General features: G+C 43.3%; 1 protein-coding gene across 3 annotated transcripts in view; it reads left to right on the forward strand.

Annotated features, from left to right (window-relative positions):
* Window positions 1–18,048, forward strand: part of LOC105514202 (chromosome unknown open reading frame, human C6orf106) — a 127,287-nt gene that overhangs the window by 104,826 nt on the left and 4,413 nt on the right. For all 3 annotated transcript variants that reach the window (XM_011945410.1, XM_011945409.1, XM_011945411.1), the window contains one exon: window positions 965–1,314. In XM_011945410.1, coding sequence (XP_011800800.1) covers window positions 965–1,314 — 350 coding nt within the window. The remainder of the gene's footprint in view (window positions 1–964; window positions 1,315–18,048) is intronic.

Raw genomic sequence — 18,048 nt, forward strand, 5'->3', positions numbered from 1 at the left:
GGATTATAGGCATGAAAAATTGCGCCTGGCCTTAGATATGTTTAGATACACACATACTTACTATTGTACTACAGTTGACTACAGCATTCAATACAGTAATGGTATAGTAACATGCTGTAGAGATTTGTAGCCTAGGAGCAATGGGCTATACCATCTAGCCTAGGTGTGTAGTAGGCTCTACCATCTAGGTTTGTACACTCTATGATGTTCACACAGTGATGAAATTACCTGATGATACATTTCTCAGAACATACCTTCATTAAGCAGTGCATGACTGTATGACAGAAAAGCAAAGCAGGTGTTAAATTGGGTATTTTAGAAATACACCAAATTCTTGGTGGTTTTTGGTCAAATAGCCAGGGTGATAGCATCTTCCATTTTGTCTAGATGAGTGCTGGTCCTGGCGTGATTATTAATAGGTCCCTCGTTCACTCTGATTTGTCCTAGTTTGGACAACCTATGGTCATTCTAAATTGCTCCCAAAGGGAAGAGCGTTGGTAAAGTTGTAATTCTCGTAATTGTAAGCATTTTAAAACTTCAGAACTATGCCAGTCCTGAATTTTCTGAGTTAAATACATGTAAAATAAAGTGAAAAACCACAAAGAGGTGTTAATTCTAGGAAGAGTAACTTTTGATTTCTATCTATTGATCGTTCTCTGGAATAATGATTTCCAAAGATGACGGTACATTGGCATCAACTGGTAAGCTTTTTATAAGTAGAGTTTCATGGATCTTACCCAGACCTCTGCTGAATTTATACTAGAATTTGGATTTGACATTACCAAAAATGTAGCTATGCATGCAATGCAAATGTACCAGGCAGCTTTGTTAGCAAGCTTTTAAAACTAGCATATAGAAGAATGTTTCATTCTATGGTTTGGATAATGTTTGGGGTTTTTGGTGGTGGCTATCTTGGGCCATAAGGGTAAGCCTAGCATTGACATGAGTTACCTTTTTGTTTCAGATGTCATCTGGGTGATTCTCAGTGTGGAGGTGGGTGGACTTTTAGGAGTAACGCAGCAGCTGTCATCTTTTGAAACGGAGTTCAACACACAGCCGCATCGTAAGGTAGAAGGAAACTTCAACCCTTTTGCCTCTCCCCAAAAGAACCGACAATCAGATGAAAACAACTTAAAAGACCCTGGGGGCTCCGAGTTCGACTCGATCAGCAAAAACACTTGGGCTCCTGCTCCTGACACATGGGCTCCTGCTCCTGACCAAACTGAGCAAGACCAGAATAAACTGTCACAGAACTCTGTAAATCTGTCTCCCAGCAGTCACGCAAACAACTTATCAGTAGTGACTTACAGTAAGGTAGGTGCCCTTGGAGAAGAGAAGGGGTAGGTGGTGGGCCTTGGGACTTGTGATACCCCTTCATGGCAAACCTAGAATCCTAGACTGCCGCTCCCCAGAGGAGGTTCTTTAAGACTGCTCAGCTCTCCTGCCTACAGCAACAACGCAAAAGCTCATCCCTTCTCCTCTTTCCCCACCCCCATCTTCATGTCCTGTGGATGTTGCTTCATCCACATTTATAATTTACTCCTGTCTCTCTGCTATAGTTTGGGTGTTGAAAGAGTGAAGTTCTTTACTTTTAGTATTTATAAAAAAGAAAGAATGTTGCTCAATTATTTATTCTAAATATTATTGTTGGGCTTTGCTTTATTTACCCTGTTTGCATGTCTTCTTGTTGATGTCTTTTCAGTCTTTTATGGCCCATCGACTTCCTTATCCACAATCCAGAGAGGCCCCAGTGATATTTTGACTTTTCAAATGTGGTGAATAAGTGAGAGAATTGTTTGTAGAGTTAACTGTGATATTAAATATTCTGATTGTTGTGAGGCACTCTTCTAGGTGTTTGATTTCTTGATCTGTTTTCCTCTATGCCAGTTGATTAGTGTCTTCCATAGTTTGCTAAGGTGATGATGATTCCTGGTTGTTGGTTTTGGTTGGTTGAATAAAGCCCTGATGCTGGGAGTTCATTGTTGTAGGTGGTTCCTGTGGTGGAGTCCTGTGAGCATTCCTGTGTATTCTTCTCTGAATAATAATGCTGCATATTAAGCCTAGCATCCTACCCATATTACCCATAAACTGTTATGTCTGTCCTGGCTTTAATTCATGTTGGCATTCACCTTAAATTTTAAAAATACAGTTTATGTTTATTTGAGGGGCAAGTGACTATGTTGTAAGAATGATATTTTTCTGACCAGTAGTTTTATTTTATTTTTATTTTTTATTTTTTCCAAGATAGGGTCTTGCTCTGTCACCGAGGCTGGAGTGCAGTGACGTAATCTTGGCTCACTGCAACCTCCGCCTCCCGGGTTCAAGAGATTCTCCTACCTCAGCCTCCCAAGTAGCTGGGATTACAGGCACCCACCACCATGGCTGGCTAATTTTTGTATTTTTAGTAGAGACAGGATTTCCCTATGTTGGTTAGGCTGGTCTTGAGCTCCTGACCTCAAGTGATCCTCCCGCCTTGGCCTCCCAAAGTGCTGGGACTACAGGCGTGAGCCACAGCGTCTAGCCCTTTTTTTTTGAGATGGAGTTTTGCTCTTGTTGCCCAGGCTGGAGTGCAATGGCGTGATCTCAGCTCACTGCAACCTCTGCCTCCCGGGTTCAAGTGATTCTCCTGCCTCAGCCTCCCAAGTAGCTGGGATTACAGACATGTGCCACCACGCCCAGCTAATTTTGTATTGTTAGTAGAGACGGGGTTTCACCACGTTAATCATGCTGGTCTCTAACTCCTGACCTCAGGTGATCCACCCACCTTGGCCTCCCAAAATGCTGGGATTACAGGTGTGAGCCACCATGCCCGGCCTGACCAGTAGTTTAAATGTGGTCTAGATCAAGAAACAAATTAAGAAAACTGGTGATGTGAGTCCTCTTCCACATACTCCTGTAGGAAAGACTTCTTTCAGTAGTAATAGCATAAGGAAGGATTGATTTATTGATTGATTGGGTGGTCATTACAAAGGATTTTGTGGATTAGTGTTAATTGTATAGGACATAAGAGAAGTAAATTGGCAAGAGAGTAAATTGCCTGTATTTGAGGAAAGACGTTTCACGTCTTAATGCTCTAATAAATAAAATATTTTCTTCTGAGCTCCTATTTCTCTAGTATTTTTTCTTGAATTTAACCCTCCAGAGTCTGTGACTGTTCTGAGTGGTAAATGGGCCAGCCCTGGGCTAAGCATACTTTGTTAGAATGAGAACTTGAGTCTGTTGGGTTTAATGGGAAGACTAACGTTGATTGAGGCAAAACAAACCAATTGCTCCTGTGCTTTCTCTGATGGAAGCTGCCTCACCCAACTACGAGCTTTCTGGCTTGGCTATCACTGCAGTTTTAGGAGAGAGCTGTGCTGTTCCTGGCCAGGGCACTGCACTTGTCTTCCTGAATTGAGAAACCATTCATTGTTTTCCTCTCCTTTAGGGACTGATGCTTTTTAATCACCTCTGTGATGGTTGCACACAGTCATCACAGAAGGTTGGGAATCTTGGGCTGGTGTTTTCTGCCAGCTTTAATTGAGGTCCTACCAGGGGTTGCTTCTTTTGGAAGGACTGGACTAAGGTGAGGTTATTGACTTATTTCTTGAAGTTGATGAACTCCTGGTATTAATATGTTATCTAGTTTTTTTTCCTGGACTTTGTAGGATCATTTAGAAGTAGCATTTGCAAGAACTGTAGAGAAGAACTTCCCATTAGAGATAATATCCAAAAAGACTATTGACTATAATGCATTGAAAATGTGAAACTTAGATGCCAAAGAGAAATTGGGTCTCCTTTTTTTCTTAATCTAAGCAGAATCCTAGAAAGCATTTATATGAAGCATCGAGCAAGTTCTCTGAAGGCATTTCTGGCTAAAGTTGAGTCAGCTCCACTCTAGCTCTTAGGGCTCCTTAGGAATATATTAGGGTATAGGAGGTAGTCATCAGTAAATATTCATACATCTGGGCACTGTTCAGAGCAGTGTACATCGTACATTAGGAGACTTGAGGAATAAAAGGATCCCTACCCACTAGGAGCCCGCGGTACAGTAGGGGATATGAAACATGCACAAAGCAATTAGAGAGCAATTCAGTCAAAATGAAGTATGAATTTGGTCAGTAGAGAACACCACAGTCCAAATGTATAATCTGTGTTTTGGGTTTTGTGTGTGTGTGTGTTGTTTTTTTGAGATAGAGTCTCACTCTGCCACCCAGACTGGAGTGCAGTGGCACAATCACAGCTCACTGCAGCCTTGACTTCCTAGGCTCAAGCGATCCTCCCATCATAGCCTCCCGGGTAGCTGGGACTACAGGCTCATGGCACTACAGTCGGCTAATTTTTAATTTTTTTTGTAGAGATGGGGTCTCCGTTTGTTGCCTAGGCTGGGCTTGAACTCTTGGGCTCAAGCGATCCTCTTACCTTGGCCTCCCAAAGTGCTGAGATTATAGATGCAAGCCACTGCTCCCAGCCTATGTTGTATGTAATGGCTGAAAGGGTACAGTAAGAGTTAGAGAAGCGGAGATGAAGTGGAGATGGAGTTGAAGGAAAGGGCTTTTCAGTGGATGGGTGAGATTTGGAAAGATGGGCAGACAGCAAGGACATGGAGAACAGTTGAAGTGCCAAGGGCAGAGTGAGTAAAGAGATGAAGTGGAGATGGAGTTGAAGGAAAGGGCTTTTCAGAGGATGGGTGAGACTTGGAAAGATGGACAGACAGCAAGGACACGGAGAACAGTTGAAGTGCCAAGGGCAGAGTGAGTAAGGGGCCTGCAGTCGCGAGGTATGGGTGATGGACAATGGGAGATAGGTTCAGTTGGTTGCAGTGTGTTTTTTTGATGAGTAGGGATTAAATAATTATACAAATTGACATTGAAAAGAATTGGTTAAATGGAGGACATCTGTCATAAATATGAGTGGACATCTATCATAAATCTTTGCTAAATGTGAGCCTTAAATGCAGAGATAATCCTAAACATTTATATTTGGCTTGATAATATGTAATTTATTTATTTATAAAGGCAGGCATGCTTGAGGTTCTGAAGTGTATACCTGACAAAGTGATGAGATCAGGTATATAGCAGAGTTATTTTTTAACTATTTGTATGGGCTAGGCGTGCTACCAAGTACTTCACATGTATCATCTCATTTTTAGATGAGGAAACAAAGATGTAAAGATGATATGTTACATATGTCATCTCATTTTTGGATGAGGAAACGAAAGCTTAGCTGGCTAAGTAACTTGCCTAGTATCACACAGCCAGTGAGAGGTAGAGCTGGAATTCAAGTCCAGGTGCCACATTACTAAAAGGTGTTTGATGGTAGGTGAACCTGAGCTTTCCCTAGATCCTGCTGTTGGGCTGGAGGTTGTGTTGGGGGAAAGCTTGCATTGAGTTGGTGACCAGTAGTATCAAGGTGTGAATGAGGAGGAGTTTAAATAAGGTACACAACCCTTATATAATCTGATCATTGACTATGGCATCTTTTGAAGAGCTCCAGTGTTTGCTGGGTCTTTAAAGTAGTGACTTCTTTTTCTGGTTGATAAAAAAGATAAAAGTATTTTTACACTCAAGGTACCCAAGCCATGTGGTGTTTATAGTAAATTAGCACCCTTTTATTTGTGAATGAGTGGAGAGGAAGAAAGAGACCTTTGGGGCTCTGGAATTGGGAAGTGTTTTCAGTTCAGCCCAGGTGCCATTTTGTTGTTGTTGTTTGTTTGTTTGTCTTTTGAGACAGGAGTTGTGCTCTGTTGCCCAGGCTGGAGTACAGTGGCACCATCTCGGCTCACTGCAACCTTCGCCTCCTGAGTTCAAGCGATTCTCCTGCCTCAGTCTCTTGAGTAGCTGGAATTACAGGCACGCACCACCACGCCCAGCTAATTTTTTGTATTTTTAGTAGAGATAGAGTTTCACCATGTTGGCCAGGCTGGTTTCGAACTCCCGACCTCAAGTGATCTGCCCACCTCGGCCTCCCAAAGTGCTAGAATTACAGGCATGAGCCACTGTGCCTGGCTCAGGTGCCATCTTTATCGGCTAGGTAGGGGGGGTGCCTGAGGTGCTAGTGTCAGGGATCGCTGAGTTGGCAATAGATCTGATTAACTCCAGAGAAGTCCCTGCTTGCCATCAAGTCTGGGAAAGAACGTGATGCTCTGGAAGCCTATGACCACAGTTTTAGCAGGCAGGTACACATGCCTGCTAAAACAACTATGCCTCCATAGTTACAATTTAACTTGCTAAGGTTGGTAGGATGAAGGTAAAAGATTGCTTTAGGCACCTGCACTATGAGGGCTGGGTGGATATGTCAACAGAATGGCACATCTGTCAGTGTCAGGAACTGGACACCCTGGAGTCCTTTCCAGCTGTTCTTGAGTCATTGTAAGCTCCCTGAACTCAGTGCTCCGTTCCTGGGGGGAACGCCTGCCCTAGCTGCATCCCACAACCCAAAGGGGTTTCTCCCTGTGGGGAGCTGTCAGAAGGAGTCAGAAAAGTAAGTATATGCTGACTCAACTCAAAGATTCATAAATCTGGCTCCCTGCTTTTGTTAGAAATTGGCTGGCCTGATTGTCAGCTCAGTTGTGACTGAACTGTCTGTCCCAGGTGAACAGTGAGATCAAGTACTGGTGAAGGCTAGAAAGTGTTTTAATTATCCCTTGTTATGTGATTAGCTGAAGAGCTTCTGGCGATCAAGTCAGAGTAGGATGGGTGCTCACTCTGTTGACTAAGGCTAACCTTGCTGTGAATTCTAGCACTGTGACTCATCTCTGGGGGGCCAGAGTAGCTTCTGTTTGGACAGTGCGAAACTGATGAAGAACAATTCACAGAGGTGTGGAAAGGGAAATAAAAGCCCTGTTAAAGTTACGTACACCTTTTTCTTATATGCCAGTAATTTTTAAGATTTCACTGTTTTCTAAGAAGGCCTTTACAGGGCAGTAAGACCCCAAATGGCCTGATTCAGGACAGCTGGGAATAAGAGTATGGCTGGCAGAATCGAGGGGCTGTTCTTTAGGACAGCTGCATGCTTTGCTTTCTTTCACTACAGGAGTAATGATTTACACTGGGAGCTGAAGAGGACCCCAAATTCACTTATTTTGTTTCTTGAAATATGGCTCTTATATTGTGTTTGTCCTTTCTTCAAAAAAACAAAAAAATGTTTGAGGCTGGTATATGTCATATATTCCCCCTTTAAACTGGATTACAGTCTGAGCCACTGTTATTACTTCCATCAAATGCTGGTTCAGAAGGAGAAACTTATTATTATCTTTGTGGGGAGGTTCATCCCGCTCCTCCAGAGCCAGCCCTGCCAAGTGCCATCTGCTCGCGCGCTCGTGCTTGCTGGCTTGCTTTTGTGCTTATTCTCTTCCCCCACCCCCACCCCTTTCCTCTCTTGACAGTCATCCTGTAAAGCATTTTGTATCTGGAGCTAGCAGGACTCAGTCTGCTTCTGTTACATCAGAAATCAGCTCTTTTTCTCACCTGCTGCTATCTGTGTTGACTAAGGCATAGAAGAGTTCTTTTCTCTCCATCCAGGTGAGGGTTTAGAAACAGTAGTGGGGGCTGCTGGAGGAGGTTTGGAAAAGGCAGATCTTTTGTTCTATGGGCCTGGCAATGTAATGGCTTGTGGATCTATTATCTACTTTGAAATGGCCAAAAAGTTTAACGTAATAATAAGGGAAGGGTTTGGGGTGGCTTCGTGGAATTGGAACCAACATTTGCCCAGGTAGGTTGATCAGAAGGCAGGTAGTTGGTGTCCTCAACTGGGCTAGTGCTTATGTGAGGCATTAAGAGGGCACCAGTGTAACCTTCCCACTGCCATGAAACCCTAGAATTGTCTTCATTCGCACATGCAGATCCTCTCCATGAAAGGTTCAAAGATGATTCAAAGAGAAGCTAGATGGAAAATCGGTGTCACTTGGCCCTCTGGCAAGGAACAGGTAGTAAGAACACACTATTCTCATGCCAATGAAAGTATATTAATCAGAGCTGTAAAACTATCATTGATTGAGCACTTACGCACCAGGCACGGTGCTGAGGCTTTTTTAAATTTAATTTTTATTATTAAAATTTATCAGTGTACGTAGTTTAAGGAACCAAGTAGTTCTACAAAGCTTATGGCAAAAAACACCAGTCACCTCCCTGCTTCCCAGACTCCAGTTGTTATTCCCCAGAGACAATAGGCTCAGTGCTTGGCATGCATTACTTCATGTAGTCCACAAACAGTACCATGATAAAAGTGTTGTTATTATCACTCCTTTACTTATGGAGACTGGTTCAGTGATTTGCCTAATGTCGTGTACCGGGGTGATAAGACCAGGATACCAACAAAAGCAGTTATTTTTGACTGCTAAGCGTGCTCTGTTCTCTTAACATTGCACTGTGTTGCTTCCCAATTGCAGTGTTCAAGTGCACATTTTTATTAGCTGGGCCGACAGTTGTGGGCTTTCTGTAACATACAGCTACATTTTAAATGAGGATCAAGGCAATTGTTGACCAAATATTATGTGACTTTACTATTAAACCTCTTCTCCCCACAAGCTATTGCTTTCTCTCTAGCCTCCAAGAAGGGAAAAGATTCCCTAGAAACCTTCGTAGTCACTTGGGTTCAGGTTTTTGTTGGCATTGAAATTTTCATTAACTCACTCTTGTTACAGCAGATCTATATTTTTGATGTCATACACACAAAAACCAAACCTGTCTATATTCCTTGATAGTGGCCACAAGATACAGTCTCTGGAGTCTTATTTTTCTGGGACAAATTAAAAATCTCTCTTTGAATGTACTGAGTATTTTAGAATTAGAACATACGTTAAGGGCTGTCCTACAGTTCCTTTAAAGTCGACTTTTGTTTCTGTAAAGCCTATATGGTGAAAGAATATTTTAGGCAGAGGACAACCAGTGCAAGCCCTGAAGTGGAAGTTTGCCTGGTGTGTTCAAGGGATAGCAGGGAGGCCAGTGCCTGGAGCAGAACCACAAGAGGGAGAGTAGAAGGAGATGAAATCAGGGGACAGAGACCAGATCGTGGAGCATTTTGTGGGTCCTTATAAAGTTTTGGGCATTTGCTCTGAGGGTAAAGGTGAGCCTTAAAAGGTTTTCAATAGAGGGGTAATATGTGTGACTTAATGCTATAAAAGGAGCACTCTGGCTCTTGTATAGTAAATACGGGGCAAGGGTAGGAACAGGAGTCCAAGAGGGAAGTTAATGCAGTCATCCAGGCAAAGAGTAAGAGTGGTTCAGATCAGGCTGGTGGCAGTAGAGGTAAGAGAAGTGGTCCATGTCTGGATCTATATCGTGTAGCTAGAGCTAACAGGATTTGCTAATAGGTTGGAAGAGGATGTAAGAGAGAATAAAGGATAACACCAGGGTTTTTGGCCTGAGCAGTTAGAGGGATGGAGGTACCATCAATGGAGAGGGGAAAGGATGCGGTAGAAGTGGGGAAGAGATCAGGGTACCATTTTGGATACGTTGGATATTTATATAAACATCTAAATGGAGGTGTCAAGTGGGCTGTTGCATTTCCAAGTTGAATATAGAGTGTAGGAGAGAAGTCTAGGTGGAGATATAAATTTGAGAGTTATGTTACATGGATGGCATCTAATGCTATAAGACTAAATGTGATTCCCTAAATGATGAGAGGTTAGCGTTTCTTAGCTGACTAAGACTGTTGACATTTTGGGCCAGTTAAGTCTCTCTTTTTGCGTTGTACAGTGGTTAGCAGCATTCCTGGCCTTTTACCGGCTAGATGCCAATAGTACCGCCCTCCCTCCCCACAGTGTAACAACCAGAAATGTTTCTTGACATTGCCAGATGTGCCCTGAGGGGCAAAATTCCCCCACTGGTGAACCTCTGGCATAATTAAAGGTCCAAGGACTGAGCTTAACACTATCTATCTAACATGTAAACCATTTCATACTATCCATAGTACCTTTACTGCTTTTATTCTTATTCTTCATTCACAACACACTTGTGACTTTCATAGTTATAATCCTCATTTGAAAAAATAATAGGGAAGTATTATAAGTAACTTGCTCACATTCACACAGCAAATTGAAGGTGGGCTGCAGGCTGGAACCCGGGGATCCAGTTTGAGTCTGATGTTCTAGACCACACTACAATGAGGTTTGTTGGCAAGTGAAGTTTGTTGGCTATTCCCTGGAGGTAGTTTATACACTTAGTGTCAGGTCGTAGAGACCTCTTCGTTCATTTGTAGGAACTGCAAAAGAATGTGAGGCCGGTAGGAAGCAACACAGAGCAACGAAGAGACCTGTCACAGTTGGCTGGCAGATTAGCACACTCTGTACCAGAAGGGACTTGCCAGGAGACTCTGGGCTTAATATTTTGATGATTCTCTTTTGAAAACCCAGAAGAGCCAGTAAAGCCCTCCCAGCCTTGCTGGTGTTTACATTGGCATGAATGTTGTGTGCATTTTTTAAATAAATTAAGCAAACACTATGGGCCTTAGAAAATGTCTTTTGTTGTTTGTAACACTACTATCTGAGAATAAAAAGTATCTCCAGGAACTTTCCTTTTTGTACCTCAGTAGCTTCCAAGCTGTCCAGCTCTATTTTATTTGCTTTGGGCTCTGAGCATTGTTTTAGATTGTTCTAATGCTATGCACTCTTGTAGCTGAAGCAGAGCTAATGTTCCCAAGATTGCCAGCATATTTTATTTTGGCTATTAGGGCTCATTCTCTTCCCCATACTCTGAATTCAGCATTTTAATTTCTGATGAAAGTTCTCAAAGTAGGACTAGTGAAATTATTGGTTCAAACAGATAAATATAATTCAGAAGTGTAAGAATGGCTCCTGGTATAGATGCTCAGGTTTCAAATGACTTGTTCTCAGCTAAGTCTGCTTTAATTGTATTCCAGCAGGACCAGAACAAAATGTAAGGTTAAGAACTGTTGTAGCTCAGGAAAAATGGGAGCTTCCTTAGAGCTGTGGGTGTTCCCCTGCAAAGGTTTGAGGGTCTTGAACTTTTTGCTGTGATTTCACTGCCTAAGGGCCAGTTAAACCCGTTTGCTTTACACAGTCAATAATATTGACTGATATTTTTTCAGTCAGTAAGTGAGGTCTCCTGGGTGCTCAGCCACTAATCCCTATCTTCAAAGAATTTACTATCTGATAACATAGATGTGACTAATCCATAGGAAAGAAGAAGAGCCAGTGAAGATCAAGTATGTTGAGTTCTAGTTGACTTTTAAGTGATCATAGGAATTTGGGGACGGCCAAAGCAATAAGGCTTGGAGTAATCAGGAAAGTGATCCCTTGATGGAGGATGGATTCAAACTGAATTGGAGGGAAGAAGAACCACATACAGGAAGGCTCAGAGGCAACCACAGGCAGGGTGTGTTCACAGGACACTGGCCAGCTTGGCCGTGGTAAGTGAGGTGTGCTTAAAGAGGGTTGGGTGCATTTTGGAGGAAGACCTTTAAAAGCCAAGCAAAGGAGAGTTAACATTTAATATGAAAGGAGAGAGTGCCAGCAATGCTTTTGAGTAGGGGAGTGGCAAGACAAAACCAAATATACCTGAACGGAACCAAGAAGGAGAGAGACAGCTTATTCTCTTCCCTTAATCCACGAGCCATTATGGGAGCTGATGCCTGTCAATTAGTTGTAAGACACACAGTGGAGATGATGGCTTGTAAGGAAAGGGTAGTTGACAGAAAGTTACAGGAACTTGAATGGAAATTCTGAGAGAAAGTTGGACCGGCAGCCTCACCCTGTGTCCTAGCAGGGTGGCTACATGACTGGGAACTTGAATAAGCTGCTCTCATGTGGGTGTCCTCCCCAGTGAGACTCTTACTGATTCTTTCTTCCTTTTTAGGAATTTCCTCTACCCTAGGAGATGACCATGAAAGAGTTCTGTATAACAGCATCCCACTTGGATTCTAGCACACTTGCTATTACATCAGATCTTTGGAGCTAGAATTCTGAATCACAAATAGCTTTTTTCTGAAATCTTTACTAAAAGGGGAAGTCACATTCAGCTAGGATCCTCTACCTCCATGTAGAAACTTTGAATAATGTGTTTTCATTCACAATTATGTTTGAGTTTTATTCTTCATGGTTTTTTAAAAATTTGTAAGGGGAGTAGGGGTGGGTGAAGGCTGTGGGAGTTGCCTTTTGCCATGGGGGACTTTGGATGGATAGGAGGATGGATGACAGGGAGGATGTATGGAAGGATGAGGGATGGAAGGATGGATGATAGAGGAAGGATGGAGGGATAGATGATGAAGGGTTGGATGAATGGGTGAAGGGAGGATAAATGGGTAGGTGAGAAGTTCCCCAACAGGACTGTAGAGATAAGTTAAGAGCAACAGAAAAACTATTACAGAGGCAAATAAAAAAAGTTGTTTTTAAAGAGCTTTAAAAATACATTCAGCACACTAATAACTGAGTTAAATGTTTCAGCACAATCAGAAGGACTGGTTGAACTGAGCTTGCCCTGTCATCAGCCCTTGAGCATAAAAGTAGGGTTTTTTCCTATTCTTTGACTGGTTCTCACGCTCATTCTCAGCCAGTGCATCAAATACATCTTTGAATTTTGGGAGACTGTCACATGAAAGTGACTTGAACAGGCCAAGTGTGGTTGCTCACACCTGTAATCCCAGCACTTTTGGGAGGCTGAGGTGGGTGGATCACCTGAGGTCCGGAGTTCTAAACCAGCCTGGCCAACGTGATGAAATCCCATCTCTACTAAAACTACAAAAACTAGCTGGGCATGGTGGTACCTGTAGTCCTGGCTACTTGGGAGGCTGAGGCAGGAGAATTGCTTGAACCCAGGAGGTGAAGGTTGCAGTGAGTCAAGATCACGCCTGTGCACTCCAGCCTGGGCAACAGAGCGAGACCAATGTTAAATCATCTACAGAAGTCCTTCTCTCATGCTGATGTGGCCCTGCTATGCCACCAGCAAGCTTCCCGGAGGTAGTCAGAAGGCACTAAGGAAAGGGCCCTGGTTTGTACATTCCTGAGAGAGTGCTCATTGCCCTGCTTATTACTCCAGTACAGACTTAATTTTATTTCTAGTTAATGAGAGACTAATGGGTTTGATCAGGGCCTAGTCAGTTTCTGGCCCTTGCCAGCCAAGCCAGGCCTGTGAGCAGGGCCTCACCACACAATGTTTGCAGTACACAGTTAGGACAGGACTTAGTACTAAACCCTGTATTCTTCTGTGTTTGCATTCAGTGTACGTAACTGATACAAAAGGAGCACTAGGCGGGAGAAGCACTGACCAGGACTGACCCAGGAAATGAGGAGGAGGAGGGTCCTCATGGTGTTATCTGATAATGCCATCAGTATACACCGAGAGAGCATATTATTTCTCAGCCATACAGCAAACCTGCTTGTCTTTATATTAACCTGTGTGAACCTTCTTATTTATTTAAATCAAATCACAAATAAAAGCAAAATAAAGACAGGTATGTGAAAGTCCTGTGTTGTGGTGATTTATCTAAACAACAAGCTTTCATGTAGAGAAAGAGTAACGCAAAAATCTCTCAACTAGATATCCTTTTTTTCATTAGCAATTTCAGCCTTCTTTTTTTTCCTGGAATATTGAAAAACGGGCTGACTCACCAGTCAGTGTATTTCGTAATTCATTCATTCATTTTACTTGAGTCTACTGTGTGCAAGGCAGAAATAAGTATCAGGAACAGCTTCTGTCCTCATAGAAGGGCAGCCTACTCTTCTGATAGCACTGCCCTGCCTACTGATGAAAATAGGTGAATACAGGTTAAAAAAAAAATCTAACTGAAATAGAACGATTGCCTGTTTTTTAGTACTTTGGCATACAGTTAATGTTTTCTATCAGTGACACTTTTTTTAGTACTCCTTTTTGGAAAGGTTATTTTGACTTCTATATAATTTTAGGAAGGACTCTAAGATATTGCAGGTTTACTCTCACATAAGATAAGTGATAACCAAGTCACTGGCTAGGAGTGATTCTTACTATTCGACAGACACAACTATAAATGATTGTGTAAAACAAATCAGAGAGACAGTTATTTTTAGGTTTGCTTTGAGGCCAGGATTATAAGTACTAGATCTTAAATTTTCCTTTTAGGAGATTGTTAAGGATGACACTGAGCTCATCTTTATGTCTGTGAATGTTCTCTAACAACATTTTAGAGCTGAGCACAGTGGCTCATGCCTGTAATTACAGCACTTAGCCAAAGTGGGAAGATGATTTGAGGCCAGGAGTTCAAGACCAGCCTGGGCAACATAGCGAGGACCGCTCCCCCCTACCCCCCCAACCAAAAAAAAAATTTTTTTAATTTTAGGAAATTAGCCAGATAATGGCTTGCAGTAGTTATTATTGCATTGTGGAGATGCAGTTCATTTTTTATTTATTTTTAATTATTGCATTGTGGACTTGGCCCAACTATTGTAATCATTCAGCTGGCCTAAGGCAAAAGTCTGTTTCCCAACACTGGCGAACAGGAGGCATTGCTGCCTTAGCTAATGACTGTGGAACCTGTGGGGCCTCTGTGCTTTAAGAAGGCTTGCCTGCTCTCTAGCCAAGTTGAACTTAGGTCCCCATGCTCATTCCTATGATAGCTGGTCAGTGAAAGCTTAGGGAAAGCTGAGGCAAAACAAGCAACACCTCAGCCCCTATGGACCTGAACAGTTTCATATCCCCTAGCAGATGTGGGGCTGTTCAGTGTAGCCTTTGGAAACCCATTTCTGTGTAAGTAGTGTATGCCCTGGGCAACTGGCCTTTAGACCTGGAGTCAAGATACCAGAGTTTTTTTTCTGAGTTTGAGTATTTATAGCCTCCATTAGTGTGGACAAATCAGTCTTGCTGCTAGTCCCTGTGTGATAGGACATGATTCTTCCTAGAGGGGAGTGGCTTTCTGCATCAAGCTCACTGGGTTTTTTGTTTTTGTTTTTGTTTTTGTTTTGAGACAGAGTCTTGCTCTGTCGCCCAGGCTGGAGTGTTGTGGCACAATCTCAGCTCACTGCAAGCTCGACCTCCTGGGTTCACACCATTCTCCTGCCTCAGCCTCCCGAGTAGCTGGGACTACAGGTGCCTGCCACCACGCCTGGCTAATTTTTTGTATTTTTTAGTAGAGACGGGGTCTCATTGTGTTAGCCAGGATGGTCTCGATCTCCTGACCTCGTGATCCGCCCGTCTCGGCCTCCCAAAGTGCTGGGATTACAGGCGTGAGCCACCACGCCTGGCCTCACTGGGTTTTATAATCAGGATGATGGCTTCGATTTTTGCTTGAGTCAAAGTTGAATTCAGGGTTCTGTGGTACCATCTAATGCATCTGCCCTTTGATCTGTTTTCCTTATTAGTAGTGGTACAAGTGTAACAGGAGGTATTTCATTGATTCCAGGTTAGCTAAAATATTTGGCATCTGCTTTTACTGCAGATAAAAGTTGAAGAGTTGCTAGGCCCCAGAAGAGAGTGAATGTTACCTGTATTGCCAAATCCTACTTTTAGGCTGGGATTGTCGTTGGCTACCAGAACCCATTACACCAGGTCTTAGAACTCCAGTGGAGGCCGGGCGTGGTGGCTCAAGCCTGTAATCCCAGCACTTTGGGAGGCTGAGACGGGCGGATCACGAGGTCAGGAGATCGAGACCATCCTGGCTAACACGGTGAAACCCCGTCTCTACTAAAAATACAAAAAACTAGCCGGGCGAGGTGGCGGGCGCCTGTAGTCCCAGCTATTCGGGAGGCTGAGGCAGGAGAATAGCGGGAACCCGGGAGGCGGAGCTTGCAGTGAGCTGAGATCGCGCCACTGCACTCCAGCCTGGGCGACAGAGCGAGACTCCGTCTCAAAAAAAAAAAAAAAAGAACTCCAGTGGAATCTGAAACGTGGATGGGCCTCCCATTTTGAAAGTACCTCCATCCAGAAGGTACCGCCATGGTCTTCCCACTTGGCCTACTGCCATAGGACTCCCCAGACAAACTGTTCTTGGAATCTTTGCCAGGTTTTTCCTCTACAGCTGGTGTCATGTTGCCTGTGTTCTGTGATCCACATGAGACACCTATGATCCTGCATGTGGGGAGTCTAGATTGTAAAATAGGTTCCAAATAGAGTCGGCACCCTCTCTCTTCCTTGAAGTGATGGTAGTTAATTTGGGGGTAAGGAAAATAGAACTTGTTCATCAAACCATTTTTCTGTTCCACTTAACAACAACTCTAATACGTAGTTCACTGGGTAAAAGAGAATTAGGTAGCATTTTTCTTCATAAAAGGCATGGAACATCAGTAAATAGAGGATCAACAATAACCATAATCTAAACTAGTTAAATACCACACTGAATGGTCTGACGGCCAGGGCACTCAAACGAAAATCTGAAAATGCACGTCTTTATTCCTCTTGCTGCCGGTTGCATAGAATCTGCTTTATTTATCTGTTAAGTGGGAATGTACAACAGCTTTTTGGCAAAGTCATAAACTCCCTTCTTCAAGTATTCTAGACAATCATAAGGCCAGTACTTGCTTTATAAAGGCCCACATGAAGTGTGTAGAGCTTTGAACTGGAAAGCAGTTACATTTAGGGTAAAGGAGTAAATATTTCATAGGAAACATGCTGTTTGTTTTTTGAGTTTTCTCTTTTCTTTATTAAATGTATTATTTTTACTAACCCTCAGAACCTGTGACTTTGTTTTATTTTTAAAAGAGAAGGTCTTACTCTGTCTCCCAGGCTGAAGTACAGTGGCATGATCATAGCTCACTGCAGCCTCAACCTCCTGGGCTCAAGTGATCCTCCGGCCTCAGCCTCCTGAGTATCTGGGACTCCAGCCATGCATGTTCTCCCAACTCCTCACCTCAAGCAGTTCTCCCGCCTCGGCCTCCCAAAGTGCTGGCATTGTAGACATAAGCAACCATACCTAGCCAGGTTTTCTTTTTGCGGTGCATTTTTTTTCCTGCACAGAGACATTTGAGCATTGTATTGGTTCTAACCCTTCAGGGAATTGAAGCTTTTGTTGCTTTTCTTGGGTAGTTCCAGATGAATGATTGTTGTTGGGAGCTGCTGAGTCAGGGCAGCTTGTTTTAAGCTGCTTTACTTTCTATTAGGTTGGTGCAAAAGTTAGTGCGTTTTTTGCCATTAAAAGTAATGGCAAAAACCAGACGTGGTGGCTCATGCCTGTAATCCCAGCACTTGACTCTTGTCTCGAAAAAAAATAAAAATAATGGCAAAAACTGCAATTACTTTTGCACCAACTTGATACCTCTGATGTATGTGACCCTCCTACTAGGCCTTGCAAAATGGAATCTGAGAGCCCTTTGCTGCCCCAGCCCACACTTGCTTGAGTGAGTGGATGCTGTGGCTGCTGAGATGGTTGGAGCCATAGCTCGTCTGCTAGAGGCATGGTTGGCTCGGGCTGACAGCCATGTGGCATTTTGGCAAATGCCAGCTGCTTCCCTCACCAGTGCTGCTCCCTTAATCAGGTTGCCTCACCTCTCTGAGCTTTGAGACCATACTTGTCTCCTTGGATCTTTGTGAGGGTTAAAGAGAACGTGTTAGGTGCTACTGTAGCACCTGGCACGTAGTGGATGCCCCATTGGTGTTGGCCTGTCCGTTCCCCAAATCATCTCAGGACTTTTGGTTTAGTTTAGTGATACCACCAAGCAACTAGAGACGTAATTCTGGTTTTGGGAGGCTTTATATGGAAAAACAGAAAGCAGGGATTGGGGAGGAAGCACATGTCATGGTCCAGCATGTTCATGGTTCGTGCAGCTGCTTTTGATGTTGGCGTATCTTGATGTCTCATTCTTATGAGGGGAAGCAAGACTGTGAAGCGTCTTCCGCTCAGCCAAGCAGCATAGAAAGTGCCTTTGGCAAGTTGGAATAAACATTATCATGTGGCAAGGGAGAGTTAGTTTGGGGAGAAGTAATACTGCAGTCCATCAGATTTGGTTTTGAATCTTGGCTCTGCCTCTTACCACGTGATTTTTTTTTAAAAAATGAGACAAGATTGGCTGTCTCACACCTGTAATCCCAGCACTTTGGGAGGCCGACAGGCAGATCACGAGGTCGGGAGATCGAGACCATCCTGGCTAACACGGTGAAACCCCATCTCTACTAAAAATACAAAAGATTAGCTGGGCGTGTTGGCGGG

The sequence above is a fragment of the Colobus angolensis genome, unplaced genomic scaffold, assembly GCF_000951035.1.
Source record: "Colobus angolensis palliatus isolate OR3802 unplaced genomic scaffold, Cang.pa_1.0 Scaffold24, whole genome shotgun sequence".
NCBI lineage: Eukaryota > Metazoa > Chordata > Mammalia > Primates > Cercopithecidae > Colobus > Colobus angolensis.